This window comes from Colletotrichum lupini, chromosome 1, assembly GCF_023278565.1.
Source record: "Colletotrichum lupini chromosome 1, complete sequence".
Classification (NCBI taxonomy): Eukaryota; Fungi; Ascomycota; class Sordariomycetes; order Glomerellales; family Glomerellaceae; genus Colletotrichum; species Colletotrichum lupini.
The window spans coordinates 7,471,176-7,494,636 of record NC_064672.1 but is presented as its reverse complement, the minus strand read 5'-3'; the positions used below and the strand labels follow the sequence as shown (position 1 = coordinate 7,494,636).

Here is a 23,461-nt window from a genome sequence, read left to right as displayed (position 1 = left end):
TAACCGCTAGCTTAAAATCGGCTTTTTCTTTTACTATATAAAAAGTGTTAATTACCTCGTTATTAATAATAAATTGCCGCGTTGGGGCTTACTATCTGTTACGAAGGTAACTTTGTTTACCTTATTATTCGCCTTATTATCAATATTACGTAAGCAAACTATATACCATATTAATCTACGATTTCTGTAGATTATTATAGGTATTGATTATGTAAGCAATACTGCTTATATAAGCTTACGTGAGCAATGGAAAGTACTGGAAGGTAACTGAATAATCTGGAATTTACTCGAGGCGGAATTACGTACTACGATTACGCATTCACTTACGTATACGCTTATTAATTATATCATAATTAATAAGCAATGGAATATTCCAGTAGGAGGTTTTTATGCCTATATGTAGGCGTGTATTTGCCTACCTAGACCTTTCGTTAAGCAAGCAACTTCTCATATAGTAATTCAACTATATTACTCTCTTTACTACAAAAACCTCTTTTATATACGCTTATATCCCCTATATTCATATATTCTTGCTTCTATATGAATATTCACTTTTTATATTCTTTATAAGAATATCCCGCATTACCTCGTTAAAGCTATACGTGCCAGACTATCGTAGTCTTTTATAACGTCTTACCGGTAGTATTAGTACCCTTTTAGCAATTTCCTCTTCCTCGTCGTTTATTAGTACTACTACGACGATTTTATTAAGGATGATTTCCTATACCTCTACCGCGGGTTATATAGTTTCCCCTAGCTCTTCTTTTTCTTATAGGTTAGAAATTACCTCGTTAAGATCTATATAGTACGGTCTAACTATCGTAATTAATACTTTAAGTAACTAGTCGCGATCTCTTATAACTATATAAAAGCGCTCGTTAATAGAAATTAACTTATATAGCCTAGCCTATTATTAAGTAATTTCGCGCTATACTCGTACCTCCGAATTTAATAATATATCTAGATTATCCCTTATATCGGGCTTATTGCGCGTAGTAATTACCTCGTTAACTTACTTTTTTATACTTACTTCGCACAGTGCCCATATTACTTTTTTAACTACTCGGGCTCGTTAGCTTATGCCTAGTAACGGTAGCGAGGCTAAAGTCGTTCTTAGATATACTCTAAATACTAATAGCGTTAATATAAGTCCGTTAGGCCCTATAGTATCGTTATAGTATTTAAGTACTATCTAGAGGTATTTATCGTTAGTAAAATCCGGATTTTCCTCTTTAATAATTCTAAACGCCCTTTTTAACTACTAATATGCCCTCTCTACTTTTCTAATACTATAGTACGCTTTAATAAGTACGACTTTTAGCTATATACCGTAGGCCGTCGTATTATCCCTAAATTCTACCGACTTAAAACTAGTATTAGCGTCGGTTCTAATACCGTCTAGCGGTCCTTAGTATATATCGATCTAGCTTTTTCGCAGGGCTACTCATACTATCTTTACTTATAAATCCTAGAGGAATTGCCCTACCTAGAAGGATATAGCTACGTCGATTATATATAGTACTAGCCGACTATTTAAGTAGAAGATATCGACGACGATTTCCTAGTTAAAGTTAAGCTTATTACGTAATTTAAACTTAAATCTACGTAAGCTCTGCGTATTTATTTAGCATTAGTAACACACTTTTATTAACTACTCTAGCGCCCCTATTTCGATATTATTATTACTTAATTACTTTAGGAGGTTATATAGCCTCGTAACTAACGGGTGCCCGAATCTCTAGTATAATCTTCTAAGCTTACTTTCCGTTAAGTAATTAATTAACTTTATATCGTTAGTAAGCTTTATAAACGTATACCCCCATCGTCGTTCGACTATCTCGAAATACTTACTACTAAAGATTCTATTCCTCGTATTATCGAATATAATACCTAGTCGATCTATATCTTTTAAATATAGGAAAAATAGGGTATTAATAAGTAAAATATAAAAAGTTATCGTTCCGAAGTACGTCTCTACTTCTATTATACCTAGGGCGACGATTTCCTTACTTAGGCTAAAACTAATCTTCGTAATACCCGCCGTCGACGTATTAAGCATTACTAGTGCGATTTTTTATAGTACTTAAAATTACCCTTTTCTTTTAGTTAATTATTACGATACCTTAGTATTTAGGATAATCTTATAAAAATTGTCTAGACTATACTTTTTGCTCGCGTAAAATGCTTATACGAGCTTAGTATTTAAGGGATCTAAGTAATATAAAAAGGACCCCTCTAGCTACCCCTAGATATACTTAGTACTATATTCCTTTTTTTTAGATATCGAAAGAGAGAGCATCTTCTCTTTAATTATTAAGAGAATAGGCTTCGGCCCTATTAAATTCGCCCTTTCGGCTGCCTCCGTATCCGTTATCTAAGGGACCTTCCCTTACTATCCGTAAATAAAAGCTTATTTATTAAGAGCTTTTACTACTCTCTATTCGTTTAGCCTTATATATCCTCTAGAGGCTAACGGGGTAAAAAAAGAGTAGTTAATATCGTTAATTTCGTTATAATTTAATTCGTTAGTATAGGGGGTAAGATCTTTTTTATTTTCCGAATCTCTTATAAGGGGTATATACTTTAAGCCGCTACTTTAACTACTATTACTAAGTTCCGTACCCCCGGATCTGCCCTTATATATAATAAGGAATTAGTTAAACTAACGAGGGCTAGTTTTACTATTTACTACCCTCGACTTTTTATACTATTCGTACGATTTAGTACGCTCTTTTTTAGAGTAGTTACTTAACTAATATCTATCCTTTTTATAAATATAATATTACTTTTTTTATTACCCTACTTATAAGTTAAATCTTTACTTATTTAATAAATCTAGGCCTCCTTACTAGCGATTACCGTATCTAGCCTCTTTTCCTTTCTTATTATACGTTTAATCGACCTAATATTATTAATAAGGGCCGTCGTATACCTAGAGGTAGGTTTAGCGCGGCATTTTTATTTTAATATTAAAGCTAAATCTTAGCCTCGAGTAGAGCGTCTCGTAGTTTTCGAGTACTTAGTATAGGGTGATTTTTACCTCTAGTATACGCTAAACTGCGGTATAGAGATATCTAACTTTTTACTTATTTATCCCCTTATTTAGCTAGGTTTTCGCTAGCTTATTAATTCGATTAATAAGCTCTTCGAGGATCTCTACTCGCGATTTACCCTTTATTATCCTAGCTATAAATACGAAAAAAATCGCTCGTAGCTTAGATAGGAGCTCTAAGTTCTTATCGTAAGTTTTAAAGCGGCTTCGGATTGCGTTAATTATACTAAAAAAGTCGTTTTGATCGAGATTACGTACCGCTTCGTAGTAATAATTAGAGGCTTTGCTTATAAATACGATATTAATTACCGAATAGTACTAATATTCCCTAATTCCGACTTTTTTATAATAATCGTAAAATATCGTTAGGGTTTTTTATAAAACCTTATACTTCCCCCTAGAGTATAATTTTTCTTTTAGGAAGATCTTTTTAAGGTCTATAAATTGCCTCGTATTTACCACTAGATCTTCGGTCTCTATATATAATCCCTACGTCGCTATATACTATTAGTAACTTCGGGTCGTCTACTTCCTTTTTTATTAGCCGATCGGCGCCGAATTTTGCGTTAGTAGCGGTATCGAGTTATAAATCAAAATAGGCAGAATTATTAATTATCGTACTTCTAGCACTATATTTTACCCCGGTATATCCTTTTATAATAATAAATTTCCGTTAGTAATTATAGGGAGGAAATCTAGGTCGTTTACCCTTTTTCTAAATTCGTTAAAGCGATTATATACTCTATTGACCTATACCTAGTTCTATAGTACGAATTCCTTTTTTATAATTATTACTATTAATATTTCGTATAGCTCTTACGATTATAATTGCGCTAGTAATACCCCTCGCCCGTAGAGGAATTTATTAATAGCTTTTACGATTTCTAAGCTTACGCTCGTAAACTATTTATCTAGCTAGTAACTAAGGTCGTCTACGATCTTATAGAATAGGGGTTACCCCTATAGCCCCTTTTTCTTATAGACTTTAGTTAAATAGATTAATACCGCGTTAATTTACTCGCTATTAAGCTAATCCGCAATTCTATATATCCACGTCCCTTAATAGTCTAGGTTAATATTTACCTACTTATAAGGGATTAGGATTCTATTTAGGATCGGGTTTCGTCCTCTTCTTTTTTACCCTAACTCGCTAAGGGTCGTACTCTAGCTTATACCCGTATTAACGGTCGCTAGTATATTTAATTTTAATAAGGATATATTTAATCTGCGCGCTAGTTATAGTAAATCCGTGCTTTTGCTACCTAACGAATTTATTAGGGTCTAGGAAATTCCTACTTCCTCTCGCTATTTCGCTACTACTCTCGTTTTTATTATTTCTAGCGATTACTACTACCCTTTTAAATCGCTAGCTATCGTACTTACTAAGATCCTCCTTTTTATTTAGTATAAAAGGTAGGTTTTAGTAATTCCTTTTTATAATAGTAGCGGTAGACGTTTATATTACTATAAGAAAATATAGTAGTTAGTCTTAGGATCTTTACTAGTTACCAATTTCCGCTATTTTATATACTTCTAGCCTCCTAAGCCTCGTGCTCTTTATAATCTCTAAATAGCTTCCTTCTTCAACCTACCTCCTTTAGGGCGGTATTCTATAAGAATAGTCGAAAATAGACGCCGGGCGGCTCGTAAAGGAGCTATATAAGCTATTAAGAACCGTATAGGCCGTTAAGTACGGTTAACGAAGTTAAGCCCTCCTTTTTATAAGATCGTATATTTTAAGGACTTATTAAAAATGCTTACTTATCGCTCGTACGCGGTGGGGTTAAATACCTTAGAGATCTTATTTTTTATAGCCTCTCGGTACCCTATTTTATATCTTTTAAGTAGTCTTTTTCGTAGCTTAATTGCGGTTAAGTAATTATTACTTACCGGCGATCCCTTCTATTACTTAGTTAATTTCTTAAAATTAGTAATCTCGCGCCGGGAGCTAGTATAAAAAGAAGCCCTTAAGCGGCCCTTTAGAGGATTCTTTTTTTTTCCCCTTAGATCCTTGTCTTTTTAGCCTTTTCTTAGGCTAATAATAACTCTAGCGGGAGGTCGTAGGACTACTTTAGGGTAGCTACCTTCTTCTTAAGTTAATCTCCGAGATCCGTAATACTCTTAACTCAATACTATTAGGACCTCTAAATCCCCTCCTCCCTTATTAAACCGTCCCTTATATTATATTCTTAAGTAATACCTAGGGGGTAGTTAAGGGAGCTACGAGGAGGTCGTTTAGATCGCGGGCTTAAAGTCGTACCTATAAAATCCTTATAATAATAGACTTTCCTATATACCGTAAATCTCTTAGCTTAATAACTCCTATAGGGTTACTTTTACCGCTAAGTAAGAATATTTATATTTAAAAATCCCCTTTTTCAATCGCGCGGTGCTCTTTTATACCGTACTTTTACTAATTTAACTAGTTAATTTCTAATCGCGGGCCGGCTATAGAAAAGTCGTTTAGTAAAAAAGCTACTCGGGGTAACGGCAAAAGGCTAGTTATTTAAGTAGTTTTATTAATTAACGTAGTTTAACGTAATAAACGTCGACCTCTCGTAAGTAATAAAGGGCTACGATTACTTAATTCCGTACGGTATTCGAGAATTACCTCCTTTTTCGTCTACTTCTATAAAGTTAATTAGTACGAATCTCTTATCTTATATAGTATTAAGAAGTCGTCTCTTTTATATAATAAAATACCTTACCGATCTATAATAATAGAATTTAATTACTAATTAGTATTAGTATCCCTATTATAGGGTAGTTAGTTCGAACCGTAGTTAATAAAGAGATTAATTAAACTATATAAATATCTGCGTAGGTATAAAAAAGAGGTTCTAACCGTAGGTTAGGCTAGCTACGATAATCGTAAATAGGGCCCCTAATTGGCCCCTGCGCAGTCGGCTATATGCCGCGGTCGAATTAGACTTCCAATCCGACACAACCTCTTCTAAGACACACCTCTGGAGCCTGACTGCCATTTCCTATGATACTCAAAGCGAACAAAGCCTCCCACTACCGCCTACAAGGCAACTAGGCAACCGTCCTTGGATATGCGCTGGCTCATACGCGACACTTCCAGAAACCCGAAGACTATGATACTGCATTCTCCCACGCATTGTAAATAGGGCTCTTTGAGACGTCTAAGAGCCTCACCAGATTAGGGTCAGAGTGAGTTAGACGATAGTTGGGTCCGCGACATGCCACGTCTGAGGCCGGTCTACGGCGACGAGGTCGCCATGGCATTCGTGTACGTTGCTGCCGCTGTTCAGACCTTGGAGGATACGGACAACTTGTTCCTGGTATCCTGCGTCGATTTGGGCAAGTTCCAGTATGCGGCGCTTCTACGTCTACTCTGGCGCGATCGTTCAGGATGTTGATGATGAACCTAGTGGGGAAGAGCTCCCGCGCGGATTGGAAAAGGGGGGGGCGGGGAGCGTTGGACCCGGTCTGGCGTTCCACAGGAACTGACACTGAAGACAATAGGCCACAGTGTCCGATAGATGAGAGGTACAAAGTGGCCAGCCCTTCACGCAGTGACTTCCAGAGAAGCTCGATGCGATGTCCAAGTGCTTCGGAACTCGTAGCGTACTCTCATCTGGGGAATCACATTTGCCCAGTTTCGACACTCGAGCAGATCGATGCCGCAAGGCCTCCGCGCTCTTTTGGTCTCGTCTCGCTATGAAAAGTTGCAAGATTTTGACCTCATTGCAAAGAATGTCTGAATGTAAGCTTGGCCTTACGTGAAGTTTCAACAGCCTTAAGCGATGGGTAGACTTTATAGTTCCTGTCAGGCCTCGCCGGTCAGGCCTCGTCGGTTAAGGGATAGCTTAGGGGGGCATAAAGAGGGGGACTAAGTAATAAAGGAGCAGCTTAGGTATATATAGAGCGCTAGTAGTATACCTCGAGGGAAGGGCAGATTTTAGTAATTCCTTTTTTAAACCCTAATAGTAGTTAGCTTTTATAAGCTTCTTCTTTATATTATATACTTATTAATAGTCTAAAATCTCTATTTATAAAGGGGACTAGGCCGGAAGCTTAAAATACTAATAAGAACGAGACGTAGCGAGAGAGCGTAGTCAGTACTACGATAATAAAAAAAAGACGACTCTTTTTTATTAGACCCCTTAGAGTCGCCTCCTCCTTAATAAATAATATAAGAACGAAGCGCAATAGAACTATTAACGTAGCGGCGACGTAAAAGGACCGTATTACTAAGAGTATTAACGAATTTTAAATAAAATAGCGAACCTCTTACCCTTACTTACTAATACCTAAACCGAACGATAAGCAATAGGCTAATAGAGCTATAGGAATAAGAACGATAATTAGAGAAAGAAATCCTTATTATAATATATAAAGAGCGCTTATATAGAAAATAAGTAAATTTAGAACGCTTATAGAGCTTTTTAAATAGCCCGGCCCCCGCGCTAAGGGTTATAATCTTAGCTATAGCGGCCTCGGACGTTAGTTTTAATATAAATAAAAACGTAAACCCCCGGATTAAGAATAGTTTAATAAGCAAAGCTATACCTAAAGCGCCGCTCGAGCGACGATAAAGCGACGAGTTCGTACTACCTAAGCCCTTATTTACTAGCTCCCTCCTAACTTAAGTAAGCGCCGCAAGCGGAACGTCTACGTTTAGATTACTATCCCTCCCTAACTTATTATATGTTAGTAAATCGGCACGGGATCTATAGAGCTTCTTTTTTAACTATTACTATCGCTTCGACCTATAGGCTTAATAAATAAGAATAGACCGCGATAAAGTAGCGTATATAGTTAGTTACTTAAGTAGCGGCATAAAAACCTCCTAGATATACTATATCTTCGACTACTAAAGGACCCCCGGTTTTATAATAAACTAGGTTATATAAGAAGAACTAGAGACCTTTTTATAAAATAACCTATCCGATCCCGCTAGCTAAGGAATAGTAGCGAGTATATAACTAAATAGCGCCTCACAAAGTTAGAAAAAGAAAGTTAACGAGTTCGTTAGCCGTATTAATAAGCTCGAGATAGAATTAGAATATATCCTAATAAAGAAATAGAGGATCTCTACGCTAATAAGTAAGTTACGGCCCGAACTATGCCTCGTAATAGTATCGTAAATAGAACTTCCGCGGACTTACTTATAGCTAGTATTACTAGTAAAACGTATTAAATAATCCTCGCTATTAGTAGGGAGCTTACGAACGTCCCCTAGGTAATATTCTAACTTAAACTTAAACGAGCTAGTAAGAAGATACCGGGGCGCTAATAAGTTAAATACGTAAGGAACACGCCGTAACTCGCTTAGTAAGGATATTACGTACTATAATTATAAAAAAACTAGTTATATTATAAAGGATTACCCGCAACCGCGGGAGTAGTATTAATAATACTATAACTATAATAAAACCGGGTACCTCGCTAATAGCTACCCAAGCGTTATATACTATAAATATAACTAAAAGGGGCATAAGGCCGCTAATTATTAATTAAACTTTACCCTAGCCAAGTAGCGCGGACCAGTAATAAGCTCGAATACTATCTTAATAAGAAAAGTAGCTAGCGATTAATAAGGGCGGCGCTTAGACATCCTAACCTATATATACCTAAATTACGTATAGGAGAAGCTAAGCGCCCTTATTAATTCGGGAGTAAAAGGGAACGTAGTTAGTATCGGGCTACTTAATAACTTTAACGCTAATTTACGAATTTACCTATTACCGTAGCTAGTAAACGTCGAGGGTAAATAAATAGAGACGCTAAGAAGCTACTACTTACGGCTTCGAATTACCGATAGTAACTACGTAACGGAGATATAGCTATATCGCTTCGTAATAACCAATATTACGGTACCTACGCTTATCCTCAGTTTCCCCTAGCTAGAGGATATCGACCCGCTAATTAGTTAGAAATAAAAGAAGTAGTAGTATCTAATTTACAAACGATATATCCGCTTAGACGCCCTAAAAAAGGGGCTACTAAACGACTTAGTTTTAGTAATACTTGCGCATATCGTAATTAACCTAGCTATAGATAGCGACGTAGTACTAGTAAGCGTAGCTAAGGACTAGAAGCTACGTTACTAAGACTTTAACAACTTATTTTTAAAAGAGAAGGCTATCTCGCTACTAAATAGAGTATTATATAACTATCGTATTGAGCTAGACGACGCGGTACCTATCCCCTAGGGACCTATTTACTTATTATTAAACTATAAGCTCGAGATCCTGCGCGACTATTTAATAAAAGTAGAGGCTAGGGGCTAGATACGCCCCTCTATAAGCCCGTTAAGAGCACCTATCCTCTTTATACTTAAGAAAAGAGGAGAGCTACGACTTTACGTTAATTATAGAGCGATTAATAAGATTATACGGAAAGATAGAACGCCGCTATTGCTAATTAGAGAGATACTAAATAGACTATCTAATGCCTCTATTTTTACGAAGCTAGACCTTAAGAACGCGTATTATTATATATATATAGCTAAGGGTAATAAGTAAAAGACGGCTTTTTATACTAAATACGGGTAGTTCGAGTACTTAGTCGTACTTTTTGGGCTAATTAACGCGCCCGCGACTTTCTAAGCGTATATTAATAACGTTCTGAGCAGCCTAGTTAATACCGTTTATATCGTATACCTAGATAATATCCTAATATATAGTAACGACTACGTAGCGTATAAAGAGCACGTATATAGCGTGCTATAAAGACTATAGTAATAGAACTTATATTTAAACGGCGGTAAATACGAGTTCTATATATTGCGTATAGGATTCTTAGGGTATATCGTATTTAACGAAGGTATAAAAATAGAACCCGCGCGCACCGAAGCTATAGCGAATTAGCTACTTCTAAAGAGCGTTAAAAATATATAGACGTTCTTTAGATTCACGGGGTTCTATTATAGATTTATTAGTAACTATACTAAGATAACGGCACCTCTAATAGACTTACTAAGGAAGGCAAAACCGGGATAATTAGAGCTACTAATACTAGCCGTAGAGTTATTTAAAAAGCTATTAGTAGTATTTACTAACGCGCTAATACTACGATATTTCGACCCTACTCTACCTATATAGTTATAAATAGACGCTTTGGCTCGAGCTATTAGCTTAGTAATTACGCAATTATTTAAGGGTAATTAGTACCTAATTGCTTATAGGTTAAGGAAATTAACGGATACGGAGAGCTATTACGGTATAAGAGACGCAGAGCTACTAACTATCGTAGACGTACTAAGGAACTAGTAATACTACCTCGCTTATAGCCGAAATTAGGTCGTAGTATTTATAGATTATTTTAACCTATAGTTCCTAGATATAAAAAAGAGACTAAACGGGAGATAGCTACGCTAGCTAAACGAACTCGTAGCGTTTAATATCGAGATTAGGTTTAAACTAGGTATAAAGAACTTAGCGGATAGACTATTACGAAGACCTAACTACGGCAAAGGTAGTAACAATAGCGGAGCGGAGGAGCTACTATTAAAAATAAAAAAAGACCTCTATAACGTTAGAAATATATAAGAGCCCCTTAGAGTCGTAGTAATAAAGTATACGAGGATAAGCTGCGGGAGCGGCTCTTAAGTAAAAGGGATAGTAAGTATTCTAGAAGCGGAACTAATAATAATACGGAGAAGTAAGTAAAAGAGGTTAAGAGCTCTGGCTCGAGGGAACTCTAAGGAGTACTTCGAGAGGTATAACGGGGCTACGAGCCTAGGGCGTTAGAGTTATAGCGTAGTATTTAAAGAGCTACTTAAGCTTATTATTAGAACTATAAATCGTAAGCTACTCGTTTTATAGGACTCCGACGCAATAGGAGCACTTAAAATAGTATTTAGCGAGGAGGGGTTATTAATAATAAGTCGACTACGGGCTGCTTAATAAGAGGACGCTTTTATAAGGGATAAGTAGTAGATTAAAAGGAACCGACGGCCTCGCTTAGCTAAGAAAAAGTAATAATAAAGCTAGGTATACGACTTTAAAGGGCTACTATACTACGGCGGCCGCGCCTATATATTATTATATAAGGGGCTAAGGAGAGAGGTTATCGAAGTATATTACGATATACCTACGGCGGGATATTATAATATAAAGCGGATAATAGCGCTACTAAAACGCTACTATTACTAAGATAGAGTGAGTAGGGATATAAAAAGTTATATTAATACTTATATAGTATATTAGCGGACGAAGCCTCGTTACTATAAGCCGTATAGCTTACTACGCCCCCTACTTACCCCGGTTAGGCTATAGTAAGAGATATCGCTAGACTTTATTATAAGCTTACCTATATTAACTACGCTAATTAGGAGGCGCCCCTACGACGCAGTACTCGTTATAGTAAACCGATTTACGAAGTATAGTATCTATATTACTACGAGGACGACCCTCATAGCCTAGGGATTCGCAGACCTCCTATTTATAAAAATCTTTACTAAGTTTAGAATACCTAAAGGGATCGTTTTTAATAGGGGGTCGTTATTTATAAATAAGTTTTAAACTTATTTTTACTACCTTTTAGTAATAAAGAGGCGTCTTAGTACCGCGTTCTACTTATAAACGGACGGTTAAATAGAACGGTAGAACTAATACTTAGAGTAGTACCTTTACTACTTTTATACTTAGGACTAATTAGATTAGGCGCAGCGTCTTTATTTAGCTAAGTTTATATATAATAACGCCTAGTACTTAGTAATCCGTAAAGCGCCTACTAAGGCCCTACTCGGGTTCTTACTTACGTACCCTATATCGATCTTAACGGGGACTCGAGATAATATATAAAATATCTTAGCTAAGGAGCGTACGGCCCGATTACGAGCTAACTAAGAAGCTCTATAACCCTTTATATAAAAAGCACGCAAGACGTATAAGTAATAAGCTAATAAAGCTAGGATAGATATATTATATAAAGTAGGTAACTAGGTACTACTATTAAGAAAGAATATTAAGAAGTAGCGTCCTAGCTAGAAGTTAGCTAATAAGTATCTAGGCCTATTTAAAGTTAAATTAATAGTCAGAACGGCGGGGGTCGCTTACTAACTAGACGTACTAACGTAATATAAAATATACGATATGTTCTATATATCCTTACTTAAGCCGTATTAACACCGCGAGGAAGCCCCTTAGAAGCCCTTACCTATCGGGGATATAAATAGGGAGCCACTTTACGAAGTAAAAGATATTATATAATATAGAGGGCCGAAAAAGAGGCGATAATACCTAATCCGGTAGAAGGGATATAGTAGTAACGAAGATACGTAAGAGCTAGCTAGGTATATTAAAAACGTAGCGTTAATTAGTATATATAAAAAACGAGTTTTAATTAGGCGGCGCGCCCTAGCTCTTAAGGAGCTTAATAACGTAGCGAACTAGCTATTAATAATAAAAAAAAGGGGCTATATAACTATAACTAAGTAGCGTAAACGCGCTAATTACTAACCGTTTTCTTAATCCTTACGACGTATAAAAGGACCGCCCTTATCCGTAAAGGGACCGCCCTTACGTACAAAAGGGCCGCCCTAGTTATTATCCTAGGGGTCGTTACGGAAGAAATAATCTCCCTACTATTAGCGAATCTATAAATAATTAGCTACGAATACGGAGCGTAAGCGGGGCGACTATATACTAATTAGAATATTATTAGAGCGGCGTATTTCGTTATAAATAGTACGAAGTAGCGCGATTATAGCGTCGTTACGGGACGAAAACGTAGCGCGGGAGGAGCTCGTAACTATTTTATTATCGTTACTATTAATAATAGGGGTCGAGCGGGCCTCTTTATTAGCGCGTTTAAGCGCCCTCTACATATTACTAATAACAATTCGGTAGGTTTACTAGAGCTATAGAGTAATATTAGCGACCCGAGTAATAGCAATAATAAAGTAATAACGGAGCAATAAACCTCCGAATTATAAACGTCGCCGTTAGAAGCGAGTGCGGTACTCTAAAAAGTTCGTACTATAGATTCTATAGACTTAGGGACCTAAAACGTTATTAATATAATACTTAAAAAAAGCAACGGAGTAGCGATAACGCTAAGCGCTTACTATATCTTTATAAAAATAGTTCTGCGCGGCATACTTAATATAACGCACGCTAGATCTTAAAAAGGTATTAAATAAAGGAGCGAACTAGGGGCTATAAATTACTAACTTAGTTAATTATAGTACTTAGCTTTCGGATTAAGTACCTTATATATAATATAAGCGGGGTAGGGGAGCGGGCGTACCTAGCTAACCCCGATTTTCTTAGCGTTCGCCTTCTTTTTCTTTTTAATAAGAGTTTATAACGGTTAGTATAAGTAATATATAAGTAATAATATACGTACGAGGTTAGGGTAAGTAAAGGGGATATTAGGTTTCTTAAGTAGACTATTACCGCGGCCGCTACTAAGCGTACTTATAGTACTAACGACCGTTCTATTATTAATAATAATAACGCCGCGATTAAGGGCTATAGTTATACTAGAACGAGTTAGTAATAACTACGGAACGACTTTAAAAAAGACTTACTTAGGCACGGGGAGTATATAAAAATAGGGATCTAGGAAATATTCGTTAGCTATAATATCTACATAACGAGGGAGTAGCGCAGACGCTAATAAAAATAAAAAACTATATATAAAAAGGATAACTATAGATAAAAAAAAAAAGAAAAGGAATTCGGAATTATAATAGCTTAGAAAGGGGTTAATATTAGCGAATAAAAGTGGGGCAACGACTACCTAGGTACCGGTAGTCGTAAGGACGGCCTATAAGTAAGAGCGACCCGGGTATAGAATTATAGGGCTATTATTTAAAATAAGGGGTCTATACTCGGGCTAACGGGCGCTACCTATACCTACCCTCGTACTATATATCTAAGGACCTCTTAAATAAGGGATTAATATAGCGTACGCAAACCGTAAGTAGGCTTTGGGATAAAGCCTAGGGGAGGGAGTACCTTATTAAGCCTCGCTAGTTAGGCCTCGTTAGTTAAGGGATAGCTTAGGGGGGTATAAAGAGGGGGACTAAGTAATAAAGGAGTAGCTTAGGTATATATAGAGCGCTAATAATATACCTCGAGGGAAGGGTAGATTTCAGTAATTCCTCTTTTAGACCCTAATAGCAGTTGGCCTCTGTGAGCTTCTTCCCTGTGTCGTACACTTATTAATAGTTCTATACCTAAACACGATGACTTGGAGAAAGACGAAGGCCCTCATGCAGAACAGATAGAGGAATTGCGTTGTAAGGGCGGCTTGTGACTGAGGGTTTCCTCATTTATAAATAACACTCGCTTCGGGGTATCTTAGTTCTTAAATGACCATGGAAAGCAGCGCCAGGTATCGCAGAACCACCTTCACTTTAATATGCCCGAGCCCCTCAGACAGCTCCCAAAGCTGTCCAGAGGCGTCTCCTTCTTCGCACCCAAGCTTCTCATATCCACCAATGGCACCATGGAGGGTCGTCCGTGTGCGCATTGAAATGGGAACGAGCACCGACTAAGCCTGCGAACAAGAGCCTCGCATTGGTCCCTGGACAGGACGTCGTTGAACATGATGGCACCTACTCGAGTTGGCGTCACGACTTCTCACAAAGCTGGAAATTCAATCTTACTGCGGCAGGATCTCGAATTAAGCAGGTCAATGATCCCTTGGGGACATCCGTGAAAGTTCGATACCCAGTCGATCTCTTGACTGCTACCTCCAGCAGCAAAACTGAAGGGCCTGGAAGCTGGGCTGCCGTCTTCCTCGGCTCTCCATATTTCGTGCCGAAGAAGGTCTGCGACCAATTTTGGCTCTGATCTGCACCGCTCAAGAATGCTTGGTGGCAGGCTGAACACGTCCACCTTGGGGAGCTGCCTACTCCTGTGCCGCCAAGCTGTCGACTCCGGTTCATCAATATCGAAGAAAACTCCCCATCGACGTAGATGGTGGGCGTATTTGCGCAGCAGTCTGCATTCCTTGGACGAGAACTCGAATTGTAAGGGCTTTTCGAGAGCCTCCGTCTGTGCAAGCACCTCTTTCGGACGATTCGCAACGTAAAAATAGTCCCGCATCAGTGACTCGAGTCGGCATCTCTCGTCTGCGGCGTGTTGATCAATCAAGACTAGTACAGAATTCGTTTGGGCGCCTGGCAGATTTCCGGCAGAAATCAGATCTCGTCTGAGTTTCACCAGAATGAACTTATTATCAACCTGGGAGACGACTTCTGCTTCCATCAAAGCAGCCTTGGAGACTCGGCCAGAGAGCTTGATATTCGACGTGTGGGCCCCGTGTGAACATCTAGTGGTGTCAAGGTCTAGGGACTGAATCAGACCTTGTTTTGGTCCTCCCTGTGTACCATCCAGTTGAGGTACGGGGGGGTCGACGGGCTGAAAAACGGGACTCTCCCATTTCGAAAGAATACCCCTGAGCCTATCGCTCGGCGGTTGAGGTTTTAGGCCATCCCGTGGCTTGAAGAATTGGGAAGAAGAAGGAAGCAAGTTGACGTGGCCTCGTACTGCGTCCTTGTCGTTGGGCTTTGCCGAAGATGACTTCGACTGACTTTCCTCTACCTCGAACGATGGTCGCGTAGAAAGTTGATTTTGACCAGCAGCCTCACTTGTAGCGCTGGAACGGTTGCCAGGTTCGACCTCCTTTGACAACGACGACTTCGGCAACAAGTCATCAAAGGGCTTCCGCAGCAGATTTCCGGACTCGTCGAGGTACCGCAAACTAGGCTGAGCTTTCGTGATGTCCTCGCCTGGCTCTTGTCCCGCAGTGGGCCTGATCGTGGCTCCTAGAGCGACTTCCGAGGACAGAGGAGTTGATGCTCCCGATTTCGAGGTGCCTGCCGATGTTCTTCCCATTTTGACTCGTTGCCAGAGATCGAAAGGAGACTCTGGCCTCGATAGCGGGGTAGCCGAATTTGATCGACTGGTCGTTGACGAGACCGTCCGCGACCGGCTGCTGTCTCTGCGTCTCCCTTCCCGAGAATCGTGTTCTTGATGCTTGCCACTAGAAGAACCCTGGAGCGAGGTAGTGACTTTGTGAGGACGGAAATGATGCTTCTTCAAGAACTCGTAACAGACAAGCTTGAGCAGGTCAATCATGTTGGCGAGGGTGTGGTTACGTTCTTCGAGGAGGTCTTCGAAAGATGAAGCTACGAGAGGGCGTGCACGGGACGAAGAGCTGATTCGAAAATAGAATATTGGCCACCGATCCAAGCCTCGCCTCAGCTTGGTAATTTTTGTTGAATTTCCCTGCGGATGTGGGAGAACGACACCGGTCGAATCGCTTCGGACATCCACGTCCTCCTCTATGGCAAAGCCGGAGTTGACAAACACACGATTGACCTCGTTGTACAGAACATTGGTCCCGTACTCATTAGACACGGGATGGATACCAAAGCTAATGAACTGAGCTCGACGTGTGGCGACGGGCTTCAGCGCTATGCACCCTGCGATGGTCAACTTCCCAACAGATGCGCCGATGGAAGTCCAGACTATTTGGCCCAAGCCGTCCACAAGACCTGATTGTGTCAGAGTGCGTGATGAACGAGCTACCATGTCCGACTTGGGTGTTGTGTTAGGCCTGAAGCGTGTCTCGTTGTTGTTGACACTGTCTCGGACGAAGAGAGCAACACTCGAAGGCCATGCTAGCAACAGAGCAGTGAGGTCATGAAGTAATCGGCCCCAATCCTTGTCCATTGCGACTTTCTCTGAGGATGCAGCTCTCTGCTTAACTCTGACGGCCATGGAGCCGAACAAGTCTCTAACGGTGACGCGGGTTCCATGGCTGAAGGTCACTAGGTGTTGCTCCGGTAGGGCAGGGATGTTGCGTGCCAAGACCTTTGAGTTGTGAATGGTGACTGAGTTTTGCGAGTTGTAGAGATGGTGGTGGGAGGTGACGGAGAGCAGAGACAGAGCCGCAACAGATGCTAGGAAGTTGCCGTTGACACCGTGGCAGTCTGTCTCGGGCGAGAGCCTTGATGTGTCTGAAGATGTTTTAGCAAAGTGCGCGCTAAGACGAGTTCATGTAGCTCACGATGCTGTTTGGCCAGTCCTCCATGCTCTTGGAATTCAACAGGTAGAATGCCTAGCCCGTCGTCCTCAACCGTGCAATTGCCACGAGAGTAGTCGATAGTAACATTGACCCTTGTAGCCTCGGCATCGAGGGAATTCTTGACGAGAGCGCATGCGACACCGTTGAGAGACGTAACTGTGGCTGAGGACCTGATGCGGCGGGTGACGTCCTCTGGCAAGGGCTTAATGGACATGGTGGCTGTTGAGAAATCGAGGCGCCATGTCGAGACGCGTCAGGATGAGCCACCGGGGATGGCTGCGTATGTGCATGGATGTGTGCAGTTGCTGGTTTACACGGCCATGGCAATTGCCTACGACTGTGTTGTGGATTCAATCAACGATGACAACTTCCACTGGTCTCAGGCCGGAGCCCGTGCAGTGAATGAGGAAGGCGACGTCAGGAATGGCGATAAGCGATAACACACGATAAGGTAAGAGATTGTGTGTTGATTAGATAAGACACCTCAGGTAGCAGACGCGGTCATTTCTGTTCGCTGACTACCTAACGCCCTCAGGTGTGGCTGCCCCTGCTTCCAAGCACACCAAGAAGGCGCCATGTGAGTCTTTTGAGTTTCAGTTTGAGCGCTAGATTTGGCAAGTGTCGGACAAGTGAGCTGAGAGCTTTGGAACGGCCTGGGAAGTTGCGAACGGTTGCTGAGGGTGGTTGGGAATGGGGCTGAGTATGACCCTATGGTAAGAGACGTTCAATGCTGGATGGCGATTGCCAGCTTGGATATCCGTATGGCGCCGCAAGATTTTGAACATGGTTGCAGAGGGCTTCGCTCTTATGACTGAAGTGTGCTCGAAGGTATATTGGTATTGAACGGCTCGGACAGATCAAGGGACCACGAAAGTGCGGGGATCCAGAATCAATCCAGAGTACGAAAGCTCAAGCTGCCGTCTGATGTTGAGGAGCAAAGTGGCTGATGGTTCTTGTGTAATATTGATTGTCTTACATGTGACCCCTGTCTTCCTTGTTCGCAACGTCGAAAGGGTAGCCACGAGGATGGGATGCATGTCGGAGATACGAACACACCAATTCTGTCTCAAGTTGGTGTGATCTCTTGAGCTTTCTATCGCGTCTCGAAAAATGTGCTGAGAAAGTCTACCATCCAGCGGCATATGAGAATTAAGGCAGGTAGATTCGAGAAAGTAAAGAGCGTGCGAAATTATCGAGAGTGTGACATCACACATCAGATGGAATTAGGTATGGATACAGCAGCTGTTGTGCGTGGCTGGTGAATGCCAACCGCAGTGACAGCACAGATGATGATGACATAATGCGACCCGAAGGATTGATTTGTAGCAATCAGCAACAAGTATAAGTGTGCGTAAGCAATTAATGAAGCTCGCACCAATTGTCAGTGTTTTCGAATGGGATTTAAGGGTCCACGCTTCCGGGGGACCTTGCAGTGATCCCAGTCGAGCTCTTTGAAAGACATTGATGATCGGAAGAATGGAGTCCTGGGAAGAATGGAGTCCTGGGAAGGCGAGAGTCTCCGCTTGGGTCGAGACGGATAGCACACCAGGTGGTCCAATTTCGTCAATTCCAGGGCTGGGTTAACGTTGTACCTTGGCTTGATCGCGTTGCGCTTGTTTGGATCACACCGTCCTCCACCATCAAGCTGACAAAGGCTGGGGTTTCTCTACCTTGGCCCAGATGCCGCCTCAGAAGCTATTCGAACAAAAGTGACAAAAGTAAGTTGTGCCAGTTCCGGAGGCTCGTTGGGTGCTTCCAAGCTAGCGGGCAGTTGGCAGACGCAGACTACCGGGGGCAGTGGAGATGGGCGAGAGCGACCCCCAAGGTCTCAGAGTCTCCGAGATGGCTTCGGCCGTGGACCACTGATATGTTGCTGATCGACCGTAGGGCGGCGCAGGCGGGACGTGGACCTTGCCGTGGATGCGTGGTTGCGTAAGGTGAGGTGGGCTGGATGTTGGGTGCCACCCTCCCCGGTTCTGGTGTTGTCGTGTGGTCGTATCCAACATTGAAAGGAAGGGCACTCCGTATGTCGTCCGAGCACTGGTAGGATTGATAGAGATGTACGAGTATCTCTAGGTCGACGGCGACTTGGAGTATTGTGCTTACCTTAGTCAGATACCTGACCTTAGTGTAGATGAAAGAAGGGGAAGCTGAAAGAGACCATACAACGTACGACGGGCATGTTGTAAGAAAAGATAGGCCGGGCTGGGCAGCGACAATGGGCAGCGCCTGGGGCGTCTGGGCTGGGGCTTTGCGATTGTGGCCCACTCAGTTCCACGCCTTGGTCCCTCATGATTCAAATCCGTTCTGGTCCTTTCGCAATACCTAAAGTACCTACAGAGGTATGTGAGGTAAGGGAGTAAGATACGGATAGGTAGGTACCTTGGGTTCCCTCTTTTACCCTGAGATGGGCTTTGCATGGAACCAAAGTGACTTGGTGACTTGGGCCAGCGACCAGCGACCAGCGCCAGCAACGTCGAATAAACGTAGGCAAGGTACCTAGGTAAACTGCCACTGTTGGGTACCTCACTGCCGCTACCGCTTTTGCTACCGCTGCCGCTGCCATTTACATTCATTGCCTTGGACTCTTTCCCATCCCACTTTCAGTATTCCGTTTCCAGTCCCATTCCCATTCCCATTTCCATTTCCATTCTCAATCTCATTCTTTGCTCTCGCTCCTCCCATTCTCAATTTCGACCTAACCACCACTCTCACCCCGACACACCGTACACCGCACACCTTCCTCCCATCTCGATCTTCGACCACCGCATTTTGCTCACATTCCTTCAACCTTCCCGACTCATCCATTTCATTCCCGAAAACCCGACTCTTCCGTCGACTGACGCTTCTCCTTACCCCCCCCCCCTCCTGCACGCTCTTTTGAACGCCCGCTCGTTTCTCCAGCTCGAGTCCTACGCCCCGACTTCCATCTACCGCCTCATCTTTCGCCGTATCTCACCACTCGACTTCTTCCACTGATACCCCTTTTGCAACCACCTCCGGCAGATAATCCCCTGCGACAAAACCAACCCAGCAAGGCGACCGAATGGCTACAACCGAGGCCGCGCTGCAGCCGCACGGTAATTATAGCCTACCTTTCTGTCCGCATCTGCTTTATCGCTGCGACTGCCGTCTGCCCAAGGCGCAATCCTTCGGCAGCTCCAGCCCATGCCGTGTGGTCAGTCTCCTCAACCGCACAATAAACTGACAACATGGCAGATCGTCCCGATCGTGCTGGCCGCCGCCGTCCCTTCTCCACATGGGTCAAGAAGCTCACCAACTTCAAAAGCTCATCCTCTAGCGATGGAGGCGGCGTTCGCCTTCCCAGCTCCAAGCGCCAACAGGCCAAACTCCACGCAAAGATGCGAGCCTCCAAGAACAACAACCCCTATCCTCAATCAGGCCGAGTAGGCTCCGCTAGCCATGCCGATGTCGACGTCGAAACCAGTTCCTATTCATTCTCGACCGCTCTGAGCGGGAGCGCAACCTCGATTGAACGATCCTCTCGCATGTCTTCTCGAATGTCCTCCGACGATGGTCGCGCCCCACCCACCGCCGGCGCAAGATCCATGGCCCCCACGATTTCGACTGATCACGATGGCGCTCATTCCCTAGTCGCCCCGTCCCACGGCGCTCCATCCGTGGCAGGGACGAGTCGAACCATTGGAGGCGTCGAGTCTCGCAGAGGGGGAGACAGCACATTTTCATCCCCAGCACCGTCAGTGCGGTCATTGACGACCACCTTGACCACAATCCAGTCCATGACGCCAAACAACGGCGGCACCCATGTGCCAACGAACCCGACCAACAACGGCAACCACACATCGCACCAGGGTCACACCCAATCCATCCATTTCAACCAACCATTCCCAACAGCACCGCCCGCATCTGCCATCCCCGCCCATCTTGCGCCTGCGGGGTCGGCCTCTGGCAACCCCCAAACATACACAACGGCTACGGCCAACAACCTGCTTACCGATAACGCATCCATCATCACCCTAGCGTCCTCATCGCAACGTCGTCGCCGTCGCTCACTCGATACCGATGCCTCTGTCCGTGCCCTGGCCCCTTCCTCCCTCTGGGGCGGTAGCCGGGAGAGCCTTCCTCTGAGCGTCCTAAGCGCCAACATCGAACAGGGTGCGGGAATGCCGACAACCCCGGGGCTTCACCAAAGCAGCTCGCGTATAGCCAACGCCGAACGCACTAGTATATACTCGGCCACTGGTGTCGCTCCCGCCATACCGGGCGACCGAAACAGCTTTTATGCGAAGCAGAGCGGCACTGGGGACGGAGCGAGCGTTCGGAGCGGGCTGCTGGGCCACAGCCGGTCTGACAGCATCAGCGGGAGCATCGGCGGCGTGACCAGTCCGTTGACTAGTCCAAGAGAGACCTCGGAGAAGAGCGGAACGGAAGACAGGAGCGACGGTACGAATCGGGCCAAGGACGACGAGGAGCGCTAAATACAATATTCCATCACTATTCACGACCATTTTCTCGCATCAATGAGTCTGGGGCTTGGGTGTTTGGCTGGCATCATGGGAGGGGGGCTGGGATGGTTCGGTACTTGGGATTGGGGGCGGTTTCATGGATATTACCCTCACGGGGCTCATACGCAGCCAGCTAGCCGTGAGTTGAGCATTGACGGGAATACATGCATTACGAACGAGGTCTGATTATCGTACTTTCTTGGTTTTTGCCATTGATTACCCAATTATCAAGTTTGGTGATTACTTATATGCCAGTCTTGATAAGTACTTACAGCCGGACTACCCACTCGACAGCATTGTTTTAATACGGCAGGGGATCCAGGTCCAGGCCCTCGACGGAAAACTTGAAGGAGTCGTTGCGCGAGTAGCTTCCCCCGACGTCAATGTCCAAGCGACCGCGAATGCAGTCTTCAAAGTCGACGTCGGCGTAGATGATGCCCTCGTCGTCCTCCCACTGCGGTCCGGCGAGGACGTCGCCAAAGGGGCCGACGATGGAGGACCCGCCGCGGGAGACCCAGTCTTTGGATTCGAGGGCCGGTTTCGTCGAGGCCGTGACCTTTGTTGTTGTCTTGTTTGTGCCGTTTGTGCTGGTACCGTTGCTGGCGCCGGGAAGGGCGATTTCGTTGCCGTCTTCTGTGAGGCACGAGTTGCGGCGGGCGCGAGGGGGGTAGATTTGGGCGTCTGGGGCGTCTTCGATGCCGCTGTCGTTGTCTGATGCTGCCGCCGCCGCCGCCGCCGCCGTCGTCGTGGTCGTTGCTGGTGATGACGAGGTGGTGGTCAGGGGCCTGGCGGCCATGTTGGACGAGACGACGAAGCAGCGGCCCTCGCAGGCGACGGTGCGCATGAGGGGGAGCCAGGTGTCGCGGCCGTCTGCGGTGGGGGCGAGGTAGAGGTTGATGTTTTGGGCGTAGAGGGACTGCCGGAGGAGGGGCATGTAGCTCTCCCAGCAGATTGCGGCGGCGAGGTTGATGCGGACGCCCTTGATTGTGGTGGAGACGGCGCGGAGGGTCGCGGGGGAGCCTTGGGCCCAGATGAGGCGTTCTGTTGCGGTCTTTTGGATGGTGTCAGTCACGACAGTACTATGTCGAAGAGAAGAGGGATAGGGGGGAGGGGAACCTACGGGCATCACTTTGCGTCTCTTCCCAATCATACCCAGCTTGGGACAGACGTAGACGACGGAGCAGTACAAGCTCCCGCCGGCGCGCTCAATGCACCCGATAACCAGAAAAACGCCCGTCTGCGCGGCAATCTTCTCCAGCTCCTCTCTCGAGCCGTCGCCCCTCTCGACTTTGGCACCGGCGGCATGCTGCGCGGGGAGCTGTTTCTTGACCCACTTGTCGCCGCCGCCGGCGCCCGCGTCGCCGACGGTGTCGCCGAGGTCGACGGCGGCGTTGAAGTAGGCGAGGAACTCGTCGCGGCCCTCGGGGGCGCGGGAGCCGATTTTGGAGCCGAAGGAGGCGCCGCGGGGGTAGCCTGCGCCCAGGTAGGCTTCGGGGAGGAGGAGGAGGTCTGCGCCGGAGGAGGACGCGCGGGAGGCGAGGGTGGAGATGTCGGAGAGGGTTTGGGATGTTGTTTGGGCGGTTGCGGGGGATGCTGTTGCGAGGCGGATTGGAGGCATTTTGGCGGTTTGTATGGGGGTGTGATTTGGGTGGTGGTGTGAGGATGGTGATGTTGGTGATGGCGATGGTTGTAAGTGGTGAGGTTTGGGCGTTGGATGCTCGGTGTAGAGTCCTTAATGGATTAGATCCAGCGAGAATGCTTGAAGCGATGGTATCCGAGCTGTATGGATACCGTGTACTGTGAGTCAGTTCAGCTGAAGCGGTGTATTAGAGGGTTTGAGATAACAATGCAGTTTCCCGCGGGATTTGAAAAGGGCGACCGGGCCGATGAAGCAGAGAAAAAA

At 44.0% G+C, this 23,461-nt stretch overlaps 4 protein-coding genes across 4 annotated transcripts; 1 reads left to right on the top strand and 3 right to left on the bottom strand.

Annotated features, from left to right (window-relative positions):
• Positions 1 to 14,385: 14,385 nt before the first annotated feature.
• On the bottom strand, positions 14,386 to 17,285 carry CLUP02_02147 (uncharacterized protein; the record flags this gene model as incomplete). The annotated part of the gene is made up of 3 exons (XM_049281181.1): positions 14,386 to 14,591; positions 14,643 to 17,003; positions 17,054 to 17,285. The coding sequence occupies 3 exons, from the start codon at positions 17,283 to 17,285 to the stop codon at positions 14,386 to 14,388; spliced, it is 2,799 nt and encodes a 932-aa protein (XP_049137138.1).
• A 1,546-nt stretch (positions 17,286 to 18,831) lies between these two features.
• On the bottom strand, positions 18,832 to 19,077 carry CLUP02_02146 (uncharacterized protein; the record flags this gene model as incomplete). Its single annotated transcript, XM_049281180.1, has 1 exon — positions 18,832 to 19,077. One exon carries the CDS (start codon positions 19,075 to 19,077, stop codon positions 18,832 to 18,834), a length of 246 nt encoding a protein of 81 aa, XP_049137137.1.
• A 1,206-nt stretch (positions 19,078 to 20,283) lies between these two features.
• CLUP02_02145 (uncharacterized protein) lies at positions 20,284 to 21,531 on the top strand (the record flags this gene model as incomplete). The annotated part of the gene is made up of 1 exon (XM_049281179.1): positions 20,284 to 21,531. One exon carries the CDS (start codon positions 20,284 to 20,286, stop codon positions 21,529 to 21,531), a length of 1,248 nt encoding a protein of 415 aa, XP_049137136.1.
• Positions 21,532 to 21,859: 328 nt separating this feature from the next.
• On the bottom strand, positions 21,860 to 23,176 carry CLUP02_02144 (carbon-nitrogen hydrolase; the record flags this gene model as incomplete). Its single annotated transcript, XM_049281178.1, has 1 exon — positions 21,860 to 23,176. The coding sequence occupies one exon, from the start codon at positions 23,174 to 23,176 to the stop codon at positions 21,860 to 21,862; it is 1,317 nt and encodes a 438-aa protein (XP_049137135.1).
• Between the last annotated feature and the right edge of the window lie 285 nt (positions 23,177 to 23,461).